At 33.4% G+C, this 18,783-nt stretch overlaps 1 protein-coding gene and 1 pseudogene across 9 annotated transcripts in view; both read left to right on the top strand.

Annotated features, from left to right (window-relative positions):
* Positions 1-18,783, top strand: part of Wdr17 (WD repeat domain 17) — a 111,029-nt gene that overhangs the window by 69,651 nt on the left and 22,595 nt on the right. For all 9 annotated transcript variants that reach the window (XM_063234733.1, XM_063234732.1, XM_063234726.1 and 6 more), the window contains 6 exons: positions 1,056-1,220; positions 9,899-10,101; positions 11,539-11,688; positions 11,771-11,901; positions 12,161-12,286; positions 13,238-13,393. In XM_063234733.1, the coding sequence (XP_063090803.1) occupies positions 1,056-1,220; positions 9,899-10,101; positions 11,539-11,688; positions 11,771-11,901; positions 12,161-12,286; positions 13,238-13,393 (931 nt within the window). The remainder of the gene's footprint in view (positions 1-1,055; positions 1,221-9,898; positions 10,102-11,538; positions 11,689-11,770; positions 11,902-12,160; positions 12,287-13,237; positions 13,394-18,783) is intronic.
* On the top strand, positions 14,391-18,667 carry LOC106027534 (zinc finger Ran-binding domain-containing protein 2-like; annotated as a pseudogene).

Raw genomic sequence — 18,783 nt, 5'->3', positions numbered from 1 at the left:
AATATCCAGAGCATATAATAATAATCTGCCTACCACCAAGTAAACAAATCATGACACTTATCTGTGGTACCCATCTTAAGACAAAATAGTTTGAAAAATATTCAAGAAGTTATGAATTTGGACATGCTTAAAAATCTTGTAGAGAGTATCCTAAAATGAAACAAAATACAAATTCAACTAATTTAAAAGGAAAACTAAAAAAGAACCTCTTTCCATACTGGAACAGTTTCTGCAAATGTGAATTAGCACAATTATACATATTTGTTATAAAGAAAAAGTGTGGTCAAAATGTACAGTGAATCTTTATATTGAAAATTTACCCTAAAATACACATTGTCATCCATACCCATAAATACCCCCCCTCATTGCAAAAACACTTATTCCATTCTTCTTGTCACTTTCTGAAGCAGTTCTATGAATTCTTTTTTGTGAGTATCTTAAGTTTTTTTAAATCATGGCTGCCTTGATGTTCTAAAGCCATTCAAATCATCTACCTTTCACAGTCATTTTGATTTGAGAGAAGAGCCAGAAGGCACACAGTGCCATATCTGGTTAATAAGGTAAATGAAGACACAACTCAATATTTTGCCAACCTGTAATTCTGTTGGATACAATTAGGCATCAACATATGTCATATTTTTGTCAGAACTCATAAAGATAGGAAAGAAGATTTCTGGGACTATTTCAGAAAGTGGCATGATAATGAGATAAGTATGTTCAAAGTGAGGAGAAAATTTTTTTTTTTTGTCTTTTTCCTTTTTATCGGTCCCAGGGATCGAACTCACGACTGCTTGCTTACAAGGCAGGCACTTATGCCACTGAGCTAAATCCCCAGCCCCAAGGAGAAATATTTTGAAGAGGCTTAATGGCAATATGTCTTTTACTGTAATGATTTTTAATGTAAAGATTCACTATATATTTTGATCATCACATATGTAAGTTTTTAATCTAATTTTCTTAAGGAAACAGAAAATCTTATTTTTAGAAATTAAAACTGTTGTACATGATTAGTAGTAAATAGTATTAAATTGGCCATATTTTAATTGATATTTCAGAGACATGATAGCCACTGGTTGTGAAGACAAAAACGTTCGTGTCTATTATGTGGCCACCAGCTCTGATCAACCACTGAAAGTATTCAGTGGACACACAGCAAGAGTCTTTCATGTTAAATGGTCTCCTCTGAGGGAAGGAATTCTTTGCAGTGGTTCTGATGATGGGTATGTATTTCTGAATTCTTATTTTCCAGTCCTTAAAATTATAAACTTGTATTTTCCTAGAAATACACATATTTATAAGATCAAATAAATAGCTTCAAGTAAATTCAATCCAGACTAAATTTTAGACCCTGTCATGTATCATTATGTTCATGATTTTTATTTTATTGTTTTCATTATAATGGTTGCTTATTTCTAGCTTATTAGCAAGACAATTAACAGAAACAAACAAACAAAAAGAATTTAAAGGAATTGAGGAGAAAGGGAGTCCTAAAGCATATAAATCTCTGTAAGTAGAGAAAAGTTTGGTTTTCATGTTTTCATGATGTTTCACCAAGAATGGAACAAAAGCTGATCATGAGTTTTGGCATGAAGAGAGGGCATTTTAGAAATTAGAGCTGTTTACCCTTAATTTGTGAGAGTTTTTGAAATCTCATTTATATTTTATATTCAAAAATATGTATTTACATAATGTAATTATTTAATCACTATTTGAAGATGGGGAAAATTAGGTAAGAAAATCTTACTTTGTACATTTATATGTTGTAGTACATAGTAACCATAGGTTTACTATGTTGAATAAAGTGTTTTCATTATGAAAATTTTCTTTATTTTTTTTATTTAAAGAGAAAAACAAAACTAAATGAAGCAAGACAGTAAAAGGCTAGAAGTAATACAGAATTTCAAGAGAAAAAACATACAGTAAGAGTTCACCAGTTAATAGATCACACATTGTCATCTTACAAACATCTGTCCAGATTACAAAATTAAAGCATACAAAGTGGAGATTAATACAGTGAGATTGCAGTCAGTTCTGTTCAATGATCCAAGAAAAACTCAGCAATGTGGTTCTCTATCCTACACATTTCAATAAATTTGCAGGTATATCCTTTAGATCACTTTCCTTCCTCTCTTTTTTATGCTAACAATCACACATTTTAGTTTCCATTACTTCCACAGTTTTTTTTTAACTTTTTCTTTGAAGAGGAAAACAAAACAAAAAAAAAATTTAAAAAGGCCAAAAAACAAAACAAGACGGACCAAAGAAAAACCTAATGTGACAAATCAAAACAGAATCAGTTAGATCAGGAAGATGGACATAGCATAAAATGAAAAAAAAAGGGGGGAGGGATTACTAGGTGATCAACAGTGGTTACCGTTATGCCTCTTGTTATCCTAAAAAGAGTAGCCTATATCAGTAGTATAAAAGAATTGAACAAAATTGTACATAAGACCAATAAAACCACATTGGAGAGCTTACAGGATTCCAAAGAAGAAAATAGTCAAATAATAACGGGCATCATAGAATATCTGGTTGCCTTCCAAATGGTTGCCTATACCCTCAAACTTAATACTATTAAATGAAACAGAATATAATAAAATCAGTCAGAACAAGATGTGGAGAACACTACAGGGGTTCAAATCAGGTTAATAGGGAAACAAAATACTATAATCTATTGCACTATTTTTAATTTAGTTTTCCCTTAGTTAAAAGATACTAAGAAATAAATTAATTTTTAAAAAAAGGAAAGAAAAAGGGGGGAGACTGAGATAAAAAAAGAAAATATCAATAGAACAACACCAGTCAGAACCGAAAAATTTAACCATCATTGTGTTTCACCCCCAGATAGCTTGACATTAATAGTAGTTACCATAGTGACTCTTTCCTTGAAATATTTGAGTCAAACTTCGTATACTATAGCATCAAATTTATCAAGACAGTGTGAAACCGTTCAAGAGAATGAAATTATTGCAGGGTATTTAGAACCAGCTAGCAGAAACCAAACATCAATTTCTATATTATCTCTTTGTCTATAAAAAACTTGCTTATACTATCGCATACATTAAGATATAATAAGATACCACATGTTAGAACCAATGGAAACAAATGAACAACAACTTGATGGGGCTTCAAGACAGGATGATATTAAATCAGCGCTAGCTATTACACTCTTATTTTCTTCAAAATAGTTATTTGTAGTATCACAGACAATAAAATAAAACCACCCAAATTAAAACCATTCCAATTAATGAGTGAAAACATTATATGGCTTCAAACCAGTGTGACTGGGAATCATGTTTACCATGTACTTTCATGTATTCTTATCATTTCTTACACTAGGGAAACTATTAGGTATTTATACAGGAGAGTTTGATTTATTTCACTTACGAGTATGGTCTTGAGCTGCATCCATTTACTTATAAATATCTCAATGTGATCATTCTTTATAGCTGAGTAGTACTCCATTGTATAAAAATATCACAACTTTGTTATCCATTCCTCAGTTGATGGACACTTAGGTTGTTTCCAAGATCTGGCTATTACAAATTGTGCTACTATAAACATGGGTGCACATATATCACTGTGTTATGATGCTTTCAGTTTTTCTGGGAATATGCCTAGGAGTGGAATAGCTGGGTCAAATGGTGCTTCCAGTCCCAGCTTTCTGAGAAATCTCCAGACTGACCTCCACAATGGTTGCAGCAGTCCACATTCCCACCAACAGTGCAGGAGAGTTCCTCCCCACCCCCCGCAGCCTCTCCAGCATTTGTTGGTGGTGGTTTCTTGATCTTGGCCATTCTTTCAGGAGTGAGATGAAATCTCAGTGTGGTTTTAATTTGCATTTCTCTAATGACTAGTGATGCTGAACATTTTTTCATATATTTATTTGCCATTTGTATTTCTTCATCTGAAAATTGTTTATTCATCTCTGATGCCCATTTTTGAATGGGGTCTTTGAATTTTGGGGATCTGATTTTTTTTTAATTCTTTGTATGTTTTAGACAGAAGTCCTTTGTTTGAGGGGACAGTTCACTAGGATTTTTTCCCAGTTTGTGGGTTTTCTTTTCACTATGTTAGAGATTTCTTTCGATGTGCAGAAACTTTTTAATAAGATGTGATCCCAGTTATTGACTCTGGGAAGTATTTCCCCTGTGGTTTGAGTCTTGTTCATGAATTCTCTACCTACCCCTATGTCTTCAAGGTTTTACCCAATTTGTCTTCCAATAGATTTAGTGTTTCTGTTTTAATATTTAGATCTTTGACCCATTTTGATTTTATTTTAGTATATGGTGACAGGCATGAGCCTAGTTTTAGTTTTGGGCATATGGAGAGCCAGTTTTTCCAACACCATTTATTAAAGAGACTGTCATTCTTCCAGTGAACCTGTTTGGCCCCTTTATCAAAGATAAGGTGGTTGAGTGTGTTTGTAGTTGTGGTTGTATCTTCTAATCTATTCCATTGGTCTTTGGCTCTGTTTTGATTCCAGTACCATGTTGATTTCACTACAGCTGCTTTGTAGTATAACTTCAAGTCAGGGATTGTGATTCCTCCTGCCTTGTCTTTGCTGCTTAGAACTGTCCTTGCTATTCTAGGTCTCTTCTCACTCCAAATGAAGTTTAGGATTGATTTCTCGAGATCTATGAGGTATGTTGATGGTATTTTTATCGGGATTGCATTGAATCTGTATAACAGTTTTAGGAGAATGGCCATTTTCACAATATTTATTCTTCCTATCCATGAGCAAGTGATGTCTTTCCATTTTCTGAGATCATCTTCAATTTCATTTTTCAATGTATTATAATTTTCCCTGTATAGGTCTTTCACTTCTTTTGTGAGAGTAATTCCTAAATATTTCATTTTCTTGGTTGCTAGTGTGAAGGGTGTGGCTTCTCTTAATTCTCTCTCTGTGATTTTGTTGTTAGTATATAAGAATGCTATAGATTTTTGAGTATTGATTTTGTATCCAGCCACATTGCTGAATTTATTTATTATATCTAGGAGTCTTTCAATGGAGTTTTGGGGGTCTTCTATGTAGAGTATCATATCATCTGCAAATAGTGACAATTTAACTTCTTTTCCTATCTTTACGGCTTTTATTTTTCTTTCATGTCTAATTGCTCTGGCTAGTATTTCCAGTAGTATATTAAATAGGAGCAGTGACAGGGGACATCCTTGTCTTGTGCCTGATTTTAAAGTAAAGGCCTTCAATTTTTGGCCATTTAGTATGATACTGGCTGTTGGTTTGTCATAGATGGCCTTTATTATGTTGAGGTAAAGACCATTTATTCCAACTTTCTGTAAGGTTCTTATCATAAATGAATGTTGTACCTTATCAAAAGCTTTTTCTGCATCTCTAGAAATGATCATGTGATTCTTACTTTTGACTCTATTGATATGGTGGATTACATTTATTGATTTACATATATTGAACCATCCCTGCATACCTGGAATGAATCCCACTTGGTCATGGTGTATAATCTTCTTGATGACTTGCTGCATCCTATTTGCCAATATTTTATTGAGGATCTTTGCATCTGTGTTCATTAGGGAGATTGTTCTGTAGTTCTCTTTTTCAGTTGGGTCTTTCTCAAGTTTTGGTACTAGAGTAATATTTGCTTCCAGGAATGACTTGGAAAGATTGCTTCCCTTTCAATTTCATTGAAGAGTTTGAGGAGTGTCGGCATTAGGTCCTCTTTGTATTTCTTGTAGAATTCTGCAGTGAATCCATCTGGGCCTGGGCTCTTCTTTGTAGGTAATGACTTAATTACATTTTTTATTTCATTAATAGAAATTGGGTTATTCAGCAGTTTTACTTCTTCTTGACCTAACTTTGGTACTTCATATGCTTCTAGAAATCTATTTGTTCTATGTTATCAAACCTTTGAGAGTAGAGGTTTTTGATATAGGTGTTGATGATCTTCTGTATTTCTATTGGGTCTGTAGTGATTTCACCTTTTTCATTCCTTATTGCATGAATTTGAGCTTTTTCTTCCCTTTTTTAAAATAAGGTTGGCTAGAGGCTTATCAATTTTATTTATTCTTTCAAAGAACCAACTCTTTGATTCATTGGTTCTTTGTATTGTTTTCTTAGTCTCTATTGCATTGATTTCTGCTCTATTTTTTATTATTTTCTCTCTTCTTTTGCTCTTCTTTTTCTAGATGTTTGAGGTGTAGCATCAAGTTATTTATTTGTATTTGTTCTGTTTTCCTGATGTGGGAACTCAGTGCAATAAGTTTCCCTCTGAGGACAGCTTTCATTGCATCCCACAGATTCTGGTATTTGTGTTTTCATTTGTTTGTAGGTATTGTTTAATTTCTTCTTTAATTTCCTCTGTGACCCACTGATTACTCAAGAGTGTGTTATTCAGTTTCCATGTGTTTATGGGGTTTTTGCAGTATTTTTTATCATTAATCACTAATTTCATAGCGCTATGATCTGATAACATGCAGGGGATGATTTCTACTCTTTTGCATTTCTTTAAATATGTTCTGTGAGTTAATATGTGGTCTATTTTCGAAAATGACCCATGTACTGCTGAGAAAAATGTGTATTCTGTTGTTGTTGGGTGAAATACTCTGTATATGTCTATCAGTTCCATTTGTTCACAGGTGTGAGTCAGTTCTTTTATCTTTTTGCTGATTTTCTGTCCTGTTTATCTGTCCATTGGTGTCAATGGTGTGTTAAAATCTCCTGTTACAATTGTATTACTGCTAATTTGGTTTTTCATTTCTGATATTACTTGTTTTATATAACTGGTTCTTTGGAATTTGGTGCATATATATTTAAGATAGTTATCTCTTCCTCTTGAAGTTTTCCCATAACCAGTACGTAGTGACCTACTTTGTCTCTTCTGATCATTATTGGTTTGAAGTTCACATTGTCTGCAAACAGAATAGTTACCCCGCTTTTTTTTTGGGGGGGGGTCCTGTTGCATGAAGTATTGTTTTCCATCCTTTGACTTTCAGTCTATGAGTATCCTTTTGGGTTAGATGGGTTTCTTGTAGACAGCATATGGTTGGATTTTGTTTTTTGATCCATTCTGCCAGTCTATTTCTTTTACTTAGTGCATTGAGACCATTTACGTTAATGGTTATAACTGTTGTATATTGGTTTATTGGTGACATGTTATATTTCTACTGTTGCATCTTTATCTTTCTGTTCTATTTAATTGTCTGCTTTGTTAAGGGTTTTTTCTTAAGTGTATCTAGACTGTCTTTCAGTATTCTTTACAGGATTGGCTTGGTGATCATGAATTTCTTCAGCTGTCTTATTTGGAGAAATAAGAAGTATCTTATTTCTCCATCAAATTTGAAGGATAGTTTTGCAGGGTATATCAGTCTAGGTTGGAAATCATTTTTCTTTATAGTCTGAAATACTTCACTCCATACTCTTCTTGCCTTTATTGTTTGTGTTGAGAAATCTGCTGTGATTCTGATAGGTTTTCCTTTATAGGTGATTTGTCTTTTCTCTCTGACAGCTTTTAATATTCTATTCTTTTTGTTTGATTTCTGGAATGGTGATTATTATATGTCTGGGTGTAGTTTTATTTTGGTTATGGCTATTTGGAGTTCTATGTCTCATTGATCCTGATATCAGTTTCCAATTTCATGTTTGGGAAGTTCTCAGCAATTACTTCTCTAAATATCCTCTTGACATCCTTTGTATTGTCTCCTTCTTTTTCATTTATCCCTATCAACCTTATGTTGTTTTTCTTTGTGTCATCTTGCAGGTGTTGAATTGTTATTTCTTGATTTCTTGTTATTTTTAAAAGATCTTTCCTTTCCTGTTCACTGGCTGCAATCTTGTCTTCGAGGTCTGAAATTCTATCTTCGCATTCATTCAGGCGGTTTTTACAACTTTCAATGGAGCTTTTGATTTCCTGTATATCTCTTTGCATCTGTTTTATATATTCTGTTTGTTTCTTATATTGTTCATCCAGAGATTCTATCCTTTTGTTTAGTTCCTCCAATTTTTTAGCTGTGTCTTCTTTAGATATGTTCAGCATCTCTTTCATTTCTTTTATTATTTCTTCTTTTACCTGATAGATTATTTCTAGTTTGAATTCCTTCAAAGCTTCCCAGAGCTGCTTCTTTATTTCTGTTACTATTGTTTCAGGTATTTCAGGTATATGGCATATATTTTCTTCTATGTACATGGCTCCTAGGCTTTCTTGAGATGGGTTGGATGTTTGAGATTGCATTTTGGTCTTTCGTTTTGTCATTTTCCTATATTACTGTGCTTCAAGTGTTGTTCCAGAGTTTCCCCTGGTCGTGTTGTAAATTGACTCTTATGTCCTGGGCTCTTGGGACTCCTCTTGTAGTAGCTCCCTCCTTGGGCAGCGGAGCCCCTGAATTAAAAGAGGCTTGCCAGGTTCCTCTCAGGTAGACCTAAAGCTTCCTCAATTTGCACAGTTCCCCTTCTGGTAGCAAAGCTCCCCTGAGAGATAGAAGGCCACCTGGTGTGGTCCAGGCAATCCCAAATCCTGTTAAGCCCAGTATAGTGTGGCTGCAAGCCCATTGGGCCCCCAACCCCGTAGAGCAAGGATCTCATAATCTCCCAGGAATTGGATGTTTTGTAACAATCCAGCTCCTTGGATGGCAAAGCTCCCCAGGCTTATCGAAAGTTCCTTTATGGTATAAGTAGGCCTCAAACCTCCTCAGCAGGACTGCTCCTTCCTCCAGGCAGTGGCAGTAGTGCTGGTGATTTCCAGATCATAAGAAGGTCACAGGCGAGGTTAGAGCAGGTTTCAGCAGCTCGGCCCAGCTCCCTCCTTCCTGCCAGCAGTTGTGGTGTGCTCCTTGGCCAGAGGAGGCAGTGGGCGGGCCTGAGTCCCCTCTGCTGGGCTGGGCCCTCACCCTCCAGTCTGCAGCGGTGGTAGTATGGGCCCTGGGCGGGAGAGCATGAAATTTTTTTCATAAATTAAAATTTTAGAGGAAGAATTATGAGATTTTGTAAGTTATCACTTTTAATATTTGTAACCATGTGAAAGTGCATATGCTTTATTTATAAGACTATTATATTCTCAACATTTAAATTCTGTTGTACATGAAGTATAATATTCAGTCACTGGTGAGGAATATTTCAGAAAAAATGCAGTCATCATTTTACTGATTTGTGTAGTGAGAATTGAAAGTGTTTACTAAATTCGGGTTATTTTTTCTGTTAGCAGTCACTCAATATAGATAAAGATCACTAACGTTATCTAGCAACTTTAAATCAAGATAAAATGAATAAAACGAATAATTATCAGTGTCCTCATATTATATATCAACCTGATAAGCCTAGGGAGTTTTTATATTTAATGGGGCATATAGAAAGCTTTCTCATATTTGTCCAATATCCATATATTATGACTCCAAAGCCTAAGTTATTATGTCATTTAAAAAGACATCGCTATTTTAGTGGGTCATATGATAATAAATTATTTTCCTTGCAGATTATTAAACATCATATCAAACTGATATACTGTATTGAAACTATAAACTTGAAATGATTATTAAATAACATCCATCATCAGAATTTTAAAATTCCACAATATACAAATAACTTGTATGCTCCTAAATTATTACTTTTTATATCATCATAATTTTCTTTGATTATATATGTTCTGGGTTATTTCATTTTAAAAAAGCAATTTTTTTGTATGAATAAATTCTGACTCAGTATATTTACTACAAATAGCAAATGATCAGTAAAATTCAGGGGGAAAATATTGGTATAATAAAGCTCTAGCATAATTAAATTTCAATTCCATGTGATATATTAAAGAAAACATTCATACATTTTGAAACACAAAATGATTTTTGAATATGCTAAACAATATAATTGTGCTCTTTTAAAATATGTTAATAATTTGGATAAATGATATCTTCGTTACAAACATAAATATCTTTTCAGTTCTGTACGAATCTGGGATTATACTCAAGATGCTTGCATAAATGTTCTCACTGGACACACTGCACCTGTGAGGGGATTAATGTGGAACCCTGAGATTCCATATCTACTCATATCTGGCAGCTGGGACTATACTATAAAAGTATGGGACACTCGGGAAGGAAGTTGTTTGGATACTGTGTGTGATCATGGTGCAGATGTATATGGTAAAGTGTTTTTCATGTACTTGTTATTTTGACATGTTAGTGCTGATTTTCATTTCTGAGCAATACAGTATTTTTATTTGTGGTGCTGAGGACTGAAGCCTTTACAGTCACCTACATCCCCAGCCATATATGTGTGTATGTATTTATTTTTTGAGAGAAATCTTGCTAAATTTCCCAGGTGAGACTCAAACTTGCGATCTTCCTGCTTCGGTCTCTCAAATGTTGAGGTCATAGACATGAATAATCACAATGATGGTTGTACAGTATTTTTAAAGAAATCTTAAGACATTTTATTCTAAAATAATATTTTTATCATTTTAAACATACATGTTTAGGCTGGGTGTGGTAGCGCACGCCTGTAATCTCAGCACTGGGAGGCTGAGGCAGGATAATTGCTATGAGTATAAGCCCAACCTAGGCTACAAAGTGAGGTCAAGGCCAGCCTGCACTACATAGCCAGACTCTTGTCTCAAAAAATAAAATATGATAAAATAAAAGAAAATAAAATTTATTGAAATATCAGAATATATAAAAGATACTGGAGAAATCACCATAAATTATCAAAAGATGACTAGTACTAGAGTGTCTTTTTCTCTCAGCAGGTGCATATCTATGTTTCAGTGTTTACCCTCACATGGTGCATTTTACACTCATGCACAAATATACAAGTACACGTGTTGGATTTTCTCACTTTTATTACCACCAGTCCAGACAGAATTATAGAAAAGAAATGAACAGTAGAGTAATGAAACCACTGTCCATATTTTTGGGTAGTAAAGATAATGTTTTGTTTTTTTAAATAATACCAAGTTTTCTAGTATAATTGAGTTAGGCATGGAAAACAAGATTAGTTATCTTTTGCATATCATTTTGTCTCTCATTTGCATTTGTATGTGTTTTCATTCCTGAATCTTGATAGGAGTGAGTGGGTGGATTAAGAGTTTAAAACTGACTGCTTAGGAAAAGTAATCCAAATCTAGTTATTTAGATCTGTATGCTTTATTGCAATAGCATTTTAACTGAGATAATGTGGGACTGATGGTAAAATCTTTTTTTACATTCTAAATTAAAAGATTGCTCTTTGTCTTGTAACTAGAACTTTCATTTATCCTTAACAGTAACACATAGATTCTGTGTATCCCATTGTTATACATGCTGCTTAATCAGCTAAAATGTAATTTGAACATTTTCACTCAAGATATTGGCTTTCTAATAGTTCCTCAATTTTATAGTCATATTTTCATACTGTAGTGGATAATTCATTACATTCTTACATTATCTGCCAAGGTATTAATTAAAGGCAAGTAGAAATGTGACTGTAAGAACTTTTCAGTTATCCACATTCTTCAGAATGTCACTTTTGCTTTTGAAGTGCCCAACTAAGTAATATTTTTCTAATACTTACCTTAGTTAAAATTAGGTGTTTTTCCCCACCAGGTTTAACATGCCACCCACGTCGTCCCTTCACTATGGCGTCTTGTTCCCGTGATTCTACAGTGAGACTCTGGTCTTTAATACCGCTAATCACTCCTTTACAAATCAATATTGTGGCTGACAGACCTTGGGAAGAGATTATCGGGAACACTGGTATTAAACATATATGTGCATTTGATTTTATTTTTAAAGAACATAAGGAATTTTTATTCACTGAATTATATCTCTTAATCAGATTATGCTGTTCAACAAGGTGCTCCCCCTCTGTTGTGTGGTAAAGCCTCAAGAGATATCAAGCAAGAAATAGACAAGTTAGCTGGTAATCCTCCAGTAAAAAAGCTAAAATGGTTCTCGGAATATTTATCAGTAAGTTTTACAAAAACTACATGTGAACATGTTCCCTTTCACCAAAATGAATTGTCACAGTTGTTGTCATTAAGCTGTCACATATTTGTATTCACTGTCCTAATTGACATAATCTTTACAGTAAGCAAATATAAAACACAACTTAAATGTTATGTAATTGTTTTTTCAATTTAGATTAAGTGTGCATTATAATATGTTTGAAAATGAAAAATGCTATGAGGATTTTTATTCATTTTGTTATTCTGTATCAACTGTTTAGCCTCCCAGTGGTAGTGACAATTTGTGGAACTTGGTTGCTGTGATAAAAGGGCAAGATGATAGCTTGCTTCCTCAGAACTACTGCAAAGGAATAATGCACTTGAAACACCTGATTAAATTTAGAACAGTAAGTAGATCATGCAATATGATGTACTGAAGCACTTTTCCCCTTTTTTTTTTAATGTAGAAAAATTATGATAGTTCGATATAGTTAGATGGATAGACTGAAATAAATTAACTTTCAGGTAAGTCTTCTGTAAAACTTACCATAACACCATGAATTATTTTAGAATAGATTAAGATACCCATAGTTTTTAGAGCTGAACTCTCATGAATTCTTTACAGATCACTTGGAACATCTTGAAATGTTTTATCTTTACCCTTCTACCAGATGATTGTGAAATATGGACTATCCTGATTTTCATTTTAGAGAATCTAATGGCTAAATGCTGAGATGTGATCTATTAGAACTCATCATAATGCAGATGTTAATGAATTTTGATACAAAAAGGGTAAACTAAAAGTTACGTTATCAAAAACACAATATCCATGATTGCTAATAAAATCTGTTCTGAGACTAGGAAGATATGGTTAACTGTTGGAGCATGGAGGGGACTGTGTCAAGAATGCAATTTGATGATCATGAGGAACAATTATTTTAAAAATGATGAAGTACTTTCTTAAATCACAAACTGAACATCTAATGCCTATATCTGAAAAATCTATTGACAGTGAAGGAGCCAAAATGAGCCAAACATTTTTAAATTTTCATTGAAGACTCATATATTTATTTGTTTATTTTTAATCTATCTTACTTGATGTGTGCCACTTATTTACTGTCTTTTGGCCTCTGAGCATATATATATCCGTACCCTTGAAGAGAGTTAAGGATACTAGGCTGCACCTTCTCTCCTAGTCTCCCCTTGTACACTCCAAAATGCTATATTTAAAAATATGTCTGTCGTATTTTACAGACAGTAAGTACTGATTTTGATATTGAATTCTCAGTGCTATATGCTTTTACAATGTGCAGCTTTTAGTAACATACTTTTTAAAATTTTGCTTTCTTTTTAACTAGTCTGAAGCCCAAGAACTAACAACAGTGAAGATGTCTAAATTTGGTGGTGGTATTGGTGCACCTACAAAAGAAGAAAGACTGAAAGAAGCTGCTGAAATATACTTGAGATTAGGACACATTCAGAGATATTGTGAACTAATGGTTGAACTTGGAGAGGTAATGTGTTAGTAAAATAAAGTTAAGGAGCCTACCTAGTATTCTAAGTATTTGGAATATACTTAATTCTGCGTATTTAAAACACGAAGCTTAATTTTTTCTCTTCCAGTTGATCCCTTGCCGACCTGAGATTAGGTGTATACCCTAGGATAGTAATCAACAATGCCAGTTATCTAAGCTAACAGCATCACGTTGAACATGCATGCCCCATTCTGGACCTACAGAATTATAAACTGGGAATGAAGCTTAACGCTCTATGTTTTTATAAATCCTTCTAATTATTCTCATGCAGGATTAATTTTAAGAAGCACTGCCTTAGTGACTAAATTTGCATGTACTGGAACCCCATTCTACATAGACCTAAAGGAGAATTTTCACTGATAAAGGGCATTCATAAGCTGCATCCTGGTTTTTTACAGAGGATCAACAAAATAGAGTTTTCAAAAAAGATTAGGATGAATCTGTTCTATTAAAATTCAGAAGAGTGGCTTCTTTGGTAGAGGGACGGTGGCTAGAATGGAACACAGGGAAGGAAGGACTTCAGTTTTTTGATCCTGAGTGCTAATTCCAGGCATATATACCTGTTTCTGAAAATTGATAAGACTTTTTACCTTGCTGCTTACATATTTTAGCTCAACAAAAATTCTGCACCTACCAAAACAAAGGACAAAATGACATGGACATATTTATTTAAGAGTTGGTTATTTCTTAAAATATCCAGGTTGATTAATTTTGTTATTATAGAACATGATATTAAGAATAGTTGTAAATAATGTAAAGCAAAACTAAGCACTAGTTACATCAAAATATATCAAAACTAAATATAATTTATTTTCCCATATACTGAAATAATGAGTTACTGCTTGACCTGATATATTACTATATGCCATTTTTTAAAAATTATTTTAAGGAGGGTAAAACAAAACAGAACAAAGTATATCAGAAGAAAACAATGTAAGTGACACAGATTTTTAAACAAGATAATAGGATATCTACCATGACTACTGTAATGTCTTTTGTTTTCTTCCAAATACTTGTCCATATCTTCACACACAAGGAATTCATACAAGACAAAATAGTATTAAACTGATCAGAAGAGAATGATAAAGGCATTATAGGCCTTCAAAACCAGGCAATAGGAAAATCAGCAATGGCTTCCATTATGTCTCTTGTTCTCAATCAAATTAGCTGTCCATACCTTTATGCATGTTGAAATTAAACAATACAAAACAGGCTAAAACCACTCTGAACAAAAATAATAACATTACTGGATTTCATAGCATGATGATATGGTATCCACAATGGATACCATAATGTCTCGTTTTCTTCAAAGTAGCTGTTAATTTCATCGTGCATTATATAATTGATTCTTGTAAACTGTTTAGGGGAAGTTCTACACATGTATAAGCCTCTACATGTATACTTATCTTTTCTGTATTAGAGGGAAAAACAAACCAAAACAAAATAAATTATTAGAAAAGCATGAAACAAAAAAGACATATAAATAACAATAGTAAAGAGCCCAAAACAGTGACTATATGGACCTTCAAAACAAGGTGGTAGGAGCATAACTGGGGTTGTTATTTTATATAATGTTCTTCAAGAGTTCCTCAGATCACCATAACTAACATGCAAAATTGTTCCAGTCCTATGGATGTTAGCTGTTTTGTTCCAAGAACTTACGGAATTTGTAGCACAGTCATCTTAGCTATCCTAAGCATGATTATACAATTTTAGGTATTTTTTCTTTTTCCTTCTTTTCCCTGAGATATTATTTTTTTTCCTTTTGAGCAGATTCTTATCCTTTCACTGTATTTATTGAGGATTTTGTATCCTATGTACTTTTACCATTTCTTTTACTAGGGAGACTATACAGTATTTACTCATATGAGTTTGATTTATTTCACTTATGATCTCAAGTTGTGTCCATTTATTTATAAATATCTCAATGTGATCATTCTTTATAGCTAAGTAGTACTACACTGTATAAAAATACCACATCTTTTTATCCATTCCTCAGTTGATGGGCATTTAGGTTGTTTCCAAAATCTGGCTATTACAAATTGTGCTGCTATAAACATGGGTGCACATATATCCGTGTGGTATGATGTCTTCAGTTCTTTTGGGAATATGCCCAGAAGTGGAATAGCTGGGTCAAATGGGACTTCCAATCCCAGCTTTTTGCGGAACCTGCAGACTGACCTCCACAGTGGTTGTACCAGTGTGCACTCCCACCAACGGTGCAGGAGAGTTCCTCCTCACCCCCCCCACCCCCCCACCCCCACCCCCCGCAGCCTCTCCAGCATTTGTTGTTGTTATTTTCTTTATCCTGGCCATTCATTCTAGAGTGAGATGGAATCTCAGAGTGGTTTTTATTTGCATTACCATATGCCATTTTAAAATGTTATCGAAAAAGCATTATTAATTATAAAGTACTGAATTTAAGGGCAGCATAAATTTTACTTATGAAGTAATAAATACTTGACCTAAAATTTCTTTTTAGTTAGAATATTATTAGAAAGCTAATATATTAAAATACAAAAGAAAATAAATAAATAAATTTTGATAGAATAGTGTGGTTCTTTACCTTTCTGAGTTTGAAAGGTGTGTATAATTTTAAACTAGTTTAGTACCTTTCTCAGGTGTCTAGTTTTATTGTTGTACAGATTCACTGGAGTTAATGATTCATGAAATTGTGTTTGAACATTTCTAAAAATGTAGGTGTCCTTATAATTTTTTATAACTATCACTTTATAAATAGTTTCTATTTAAATAAGCTTAATTACTATGGGGTTAATCAAGCATTTCATCTTTTCACTTACAAAGTATAGATTTATTGAAAGTCCTTGAGGAATGAAAAGTTAAGTTAATTTAGATTTCAACTTTTTCCTCCATTTTTCCCTACTGCCATAAAGACAAATTGTCCCTCAAAACATATGTTTATTTTAAACATATTTAAGGTACTATTTAGGTAAAATGGTTTGAAATATGCAGTTTTAAAAATGATCCATTGGACATAGCTCTGGGCAGCAGTGGGAGCATCCAACATATTAACCAAGAATTTCAGGTCAGTTACAGGGACTGATTTGCCCTGACAAGAAATGTGGAAATGTAAACTTTGTTAGAAGAATCAATATGGTTGGGAGAAAATAACAGAAGTCAAGACAGTGAAAGCAGGGGACACTGAGATAGGAAAGGTTCTGGCAGAAGAGTTAATGACCATCAGTGTAAACCTTGCAGTAACGTGAATTGGGCTAGAAGATAGGAGTGTAACATGTAATGTGCCAAAGTACGCTAAATTACAAGAAAGAACAGAATATGGTGGTGGTTTTAATGAAAGAGAAAATGTTGACTATATAAAAAGAGAAGAATCTGATGGAGAATATGATGAGTTTGAATGTAAAGAGAAAAAATACAGAGGGAAGACAGTTGGTCGTGGCTCTATATTAAAGGAAGCTGATGAGAGAATCAGAAGGAAAAGAGGATGAGGATGAAGATATTTCTAAATATAAACCAGATGAGGATGAAGATGATGCTGATCTCGCAAAATATAATCCTGCTACAGATGAAGAAGAAAATAACAATAAGGTCTAACAAAAGAAGTCAAAGTTTGATCTTTACATCTTCATCACACTCATCAAGTTCAAGGTGTAAGTACAGGTCCCCTTCAAGAAGTTCTTCTGGTTTGCAGTCAAGATCTTTTTCCAGGTCCAGAGAATGTCTGAGACATCATGAATCGAAATCAAGACCATATCCTGGATCAAAATTAAGACCAGCTCCCAGTCCCACAGGAGTTCTTTTCTCCATGAAAAAGATCTTATTCAAGTTCACCATCTTCTCCTGAGAGGAAAAGAAAGAGAAATTGTTGTAGCTCTTCGGCTCGTGGTGATCGCAAAAAACAAACAAACAAACAAACAAACAAAAAACCCCAACATAACAAAAAACAAGCTCATGGTCACCAGACAGCCAGGTGATTAGTGAAAACACTCAATAGCCTTGAGCCCAGGGCCAAACCCTGGGAAGCACCCCTGCTTTATGCAGCTATGCAGGTCATCTTCTTGATCATCCATTCTGGTTCCTGTTCAAGCTCAAAAGAGAAATAATAAAAACAGGTACAGAGCTTGAAACAGTTTTTAAGAAGTTGATGTCTTACTTGGTCAGAAGTGCTAAATTTGCAGGTAGAGATGCATCCCTTTATTGTTTTTCAGAAAAATACAGTGTGTTTATTTGCGAAGTTAAAAGTAAATTGCATTTTAAACAATAATTCCCCCAAATGGAAGTTCTTTTGTTCATTATTTGCATTCATTCACTTAAAGCCATCTCAATTTCAACAAGTACTCTTTGATAAAAAACCTGCTGTGTTGACCTGGAAAAGAAGGTTAATTGTTTATATTTTTAACCTATGTCAGAATGATTCCTGCCATAAAAATTCAAAGTTATAATGCAACCAACTGGAACCTTCATTTCAGATTCTCTATGCACAGAGTGTTTTTGAACCATTTATTGTCTCTCTTTTATGCAGTTGTATACCAGTTTTGCATCATTACATTTAATGCAAACAAATCTTGTGGATTTCAGAAAGAGCAAGGTATTACTCATTTCCCTTTCTGACCCATAATTTGGGCAAAGAAAGAAACTCTTAATAGTTTATCTGTTCTCTACCAATAGAGTTACTTGTATTTCAAAATGTTTATCCTAAATAAAAATTTAAAAGGGTTTGTACTGTGTGCTTTAAAAAAAAAATCTAGTTATCAAATACAATGTTAGAAAATGCTAAACAATACTTGACAAATTGAAGAAAGATTTTGAAATTTTATATATATAATTTGGAAAAGGACAAAAAGAGACATGAATTGAAGTAAATATTTTCCTTGAGATATGTAACTTTAAACGTACTGCATAACATTTTCTTCTGACTAGCAATTGAATACTTATTTCTGCATGACAAAAACAAGAACCATTATTTTTCCTTTTTATTTGAGAAAATTTATGGCTTACAGTGTTTTTTAGAATTTTGTTTCTCAGAATTAAAATCTGGTCACTTGAGCTCCATTTTGTTTCTGGTTTGTAAAAAAAGATTTCTGTTAGCTGTATCTTCAGTGACAATGCAAAGTAAGAATTAAAGGGAAATCAACAGTGGTACTTTGGAGTCTTTTAATTATGGGGTACTGATTTCTCTTTTTTTTTAATATTATCTGCCACCATTTAAATAAAACCAAGCTGTTTAGTAGAAAGACCAAACAAAATTATATTTTTTTATTTTAAAGTGTTTTAACTGATCTAAAAATGAATAGAAAGACCTTATGTAGAAATATTTTAGTAATATTTTTATAATGAACTTTCTTGTGTTTTTATGTAATTTCCTTGCTACATTTACTATAGGTTATTCA

This window comes from Cavia porcellus, unplaced genomic scaffold (genome assembly GCF_034190915.1).
Source record: "Cavia porcellus strain 051 isolate PalLab524CR breed Dunkin Hartley unplaced genomic scaffold, mCavPor4.1 scaffold_24, whole genome shotgun sequence".
In the NCBI taxonomy this organism is placed as follows: domain Eukaryota; kingdom Metazoa; phylum Chordata; class Mammalia; order Rodentia; family Caviidae; genus Cavia; species Cavia porcellus.
This window is presented reverse-complemented; position numbering and strand designations above follow the sequence as displayed.